General features: G+C 45.0%; 1 protein-coding gene across 1 annotated transcript in view; it reads right to left on the bottom strand.

Moving 5' to 3' along the window:
* Positions 1 to 19: 19 nt before the first annotated feature.
* The window catches only part of LOC106533736 (ankyrin repeat and SAM domain-containing protein 1A), a gene marked incomplete at its 5' end in the record, with an annotated part of 2,928 nt that continues 1,757 nt past the window's right edge, over positions 20 to 1,190 (bottom strand). The window contains 1 exon segment of the mRNA XM_014030161.1: positions 20 to 1,175. Coding sequence (XP_013885615.1) covers positions 1,056 to 1,175 — 120 coding nt within the window.

The following is a 1,190-nucleotide window of genomic DNA, read 5'->3' on the forward strand; positions in this document are numbered from 1 at the left end:
GTGTATACAGTATACACTTTGGTCAATAATATCAATAGATTTTATAATGATTTAAAACATGAAAAAAAACTGTGACATTCTAACCAAAAAAAATAAGTATTTTTCGGTAGATAAACATTACAAAACCAAATTAGCAAGCAATAATTTGTGTTTTCATTTTAACTTAKGGTGGTAGTTGAGTTTCTGAGATAATGTCATTGGTCTTAAAASTTTAAAAGCGCTCATCAYTACTCTTATTCTCTGCAAGAAAGTYAACAAGTATYGTTCCCAAAACGTTCCTTTAAAATCTAAACTCACAGAAAAAGAGACAGTTTAGTTTGTCGTCATTTTAAAAGTGATGTTTTSTCAAATAGTTATCAACAGTTATCAGCTGTTTTTCAGGCTCAGGTGTGAAAGAACGCGACATAAACCTGATATCACAGCTGATCCAGTGATAACTACTGATAAATCTTATGTTCAAAAACAACTATCTCTTTAACTTGATCAATACAGAACCAAAAAWAATAATAATTGCCATATTTGTTTTGTGAATAAATAAAGAGTATTAAAAGAGAAAGAATAATAATAAAGACGCAACCTCTGGGAGCTATCGGGGATTTGGAGGCAGATGCAAGTTGTCAGGAAGAGGAGGATGAGGAGGAAGAGGCAGTTTGGTTGAGAGAGCAGGGCCACTGTAAAATGAGATCGGTCCAGGATCATCCGTTCCAGGGCTCCGCCCATCGGCTGCAGCAGCAACGGGCGAGGAAGGCTGCCGGGGAAGCTCAGGAGGGCCGCAGGAGTGTTCGCCATGACATGTAGGAGGTCGGTGTGGGTCGCTGGGCGGGGCAAAGGAAGGTGCAGGAGTAGGCAGCCCTGAGGGATGCTATACCATCACAGTGAGAAGGCACGGGGCTCGCATGTGTAGATGTGTGTGCGTGTGTGTGTGTGTGTGTGTGTGTCTCAGTGAGAGAAAGAGATGCACAGAGAACCGGATGCAAAGAGGGCAGAGGAAAAGTACGAGGGTGGGAGGGTGGTTGCAGGGTTTTGGGGGGGGCGTCTGTTTAGGGGATCCGGCCTCAGAATATGGTGGTCTCGTACTTGGTGCTGACGGGACGCCTGCTGGGGTCCCGCTGGTCACAGAGCCAGGTGGTGCTGCCCAGGGACTGCATGTCTGCGTCCATCTCCAGGGGGTCGATCTGCCGGAAGGGGGG

This window comes from Austrofundulus limnaeus, unplaced genomic scaffold (genome assembly GCF_001266775.1).
Source record: "Austrofundulus limnaeus strain Quisiro unplaced genomic scaffold, Austrofundulus_limnaeus-1.0 Scaffold1011, whole genome shotgun sequence".
NCBI classification, from domain to species: domain Eukaryota; kingdom Metazoa; phylum Chordata; class Actinopteri; order Cyprinodontiformes; family Rivulidae; genus Austrofundulus; species Austrofundulus limnaeus.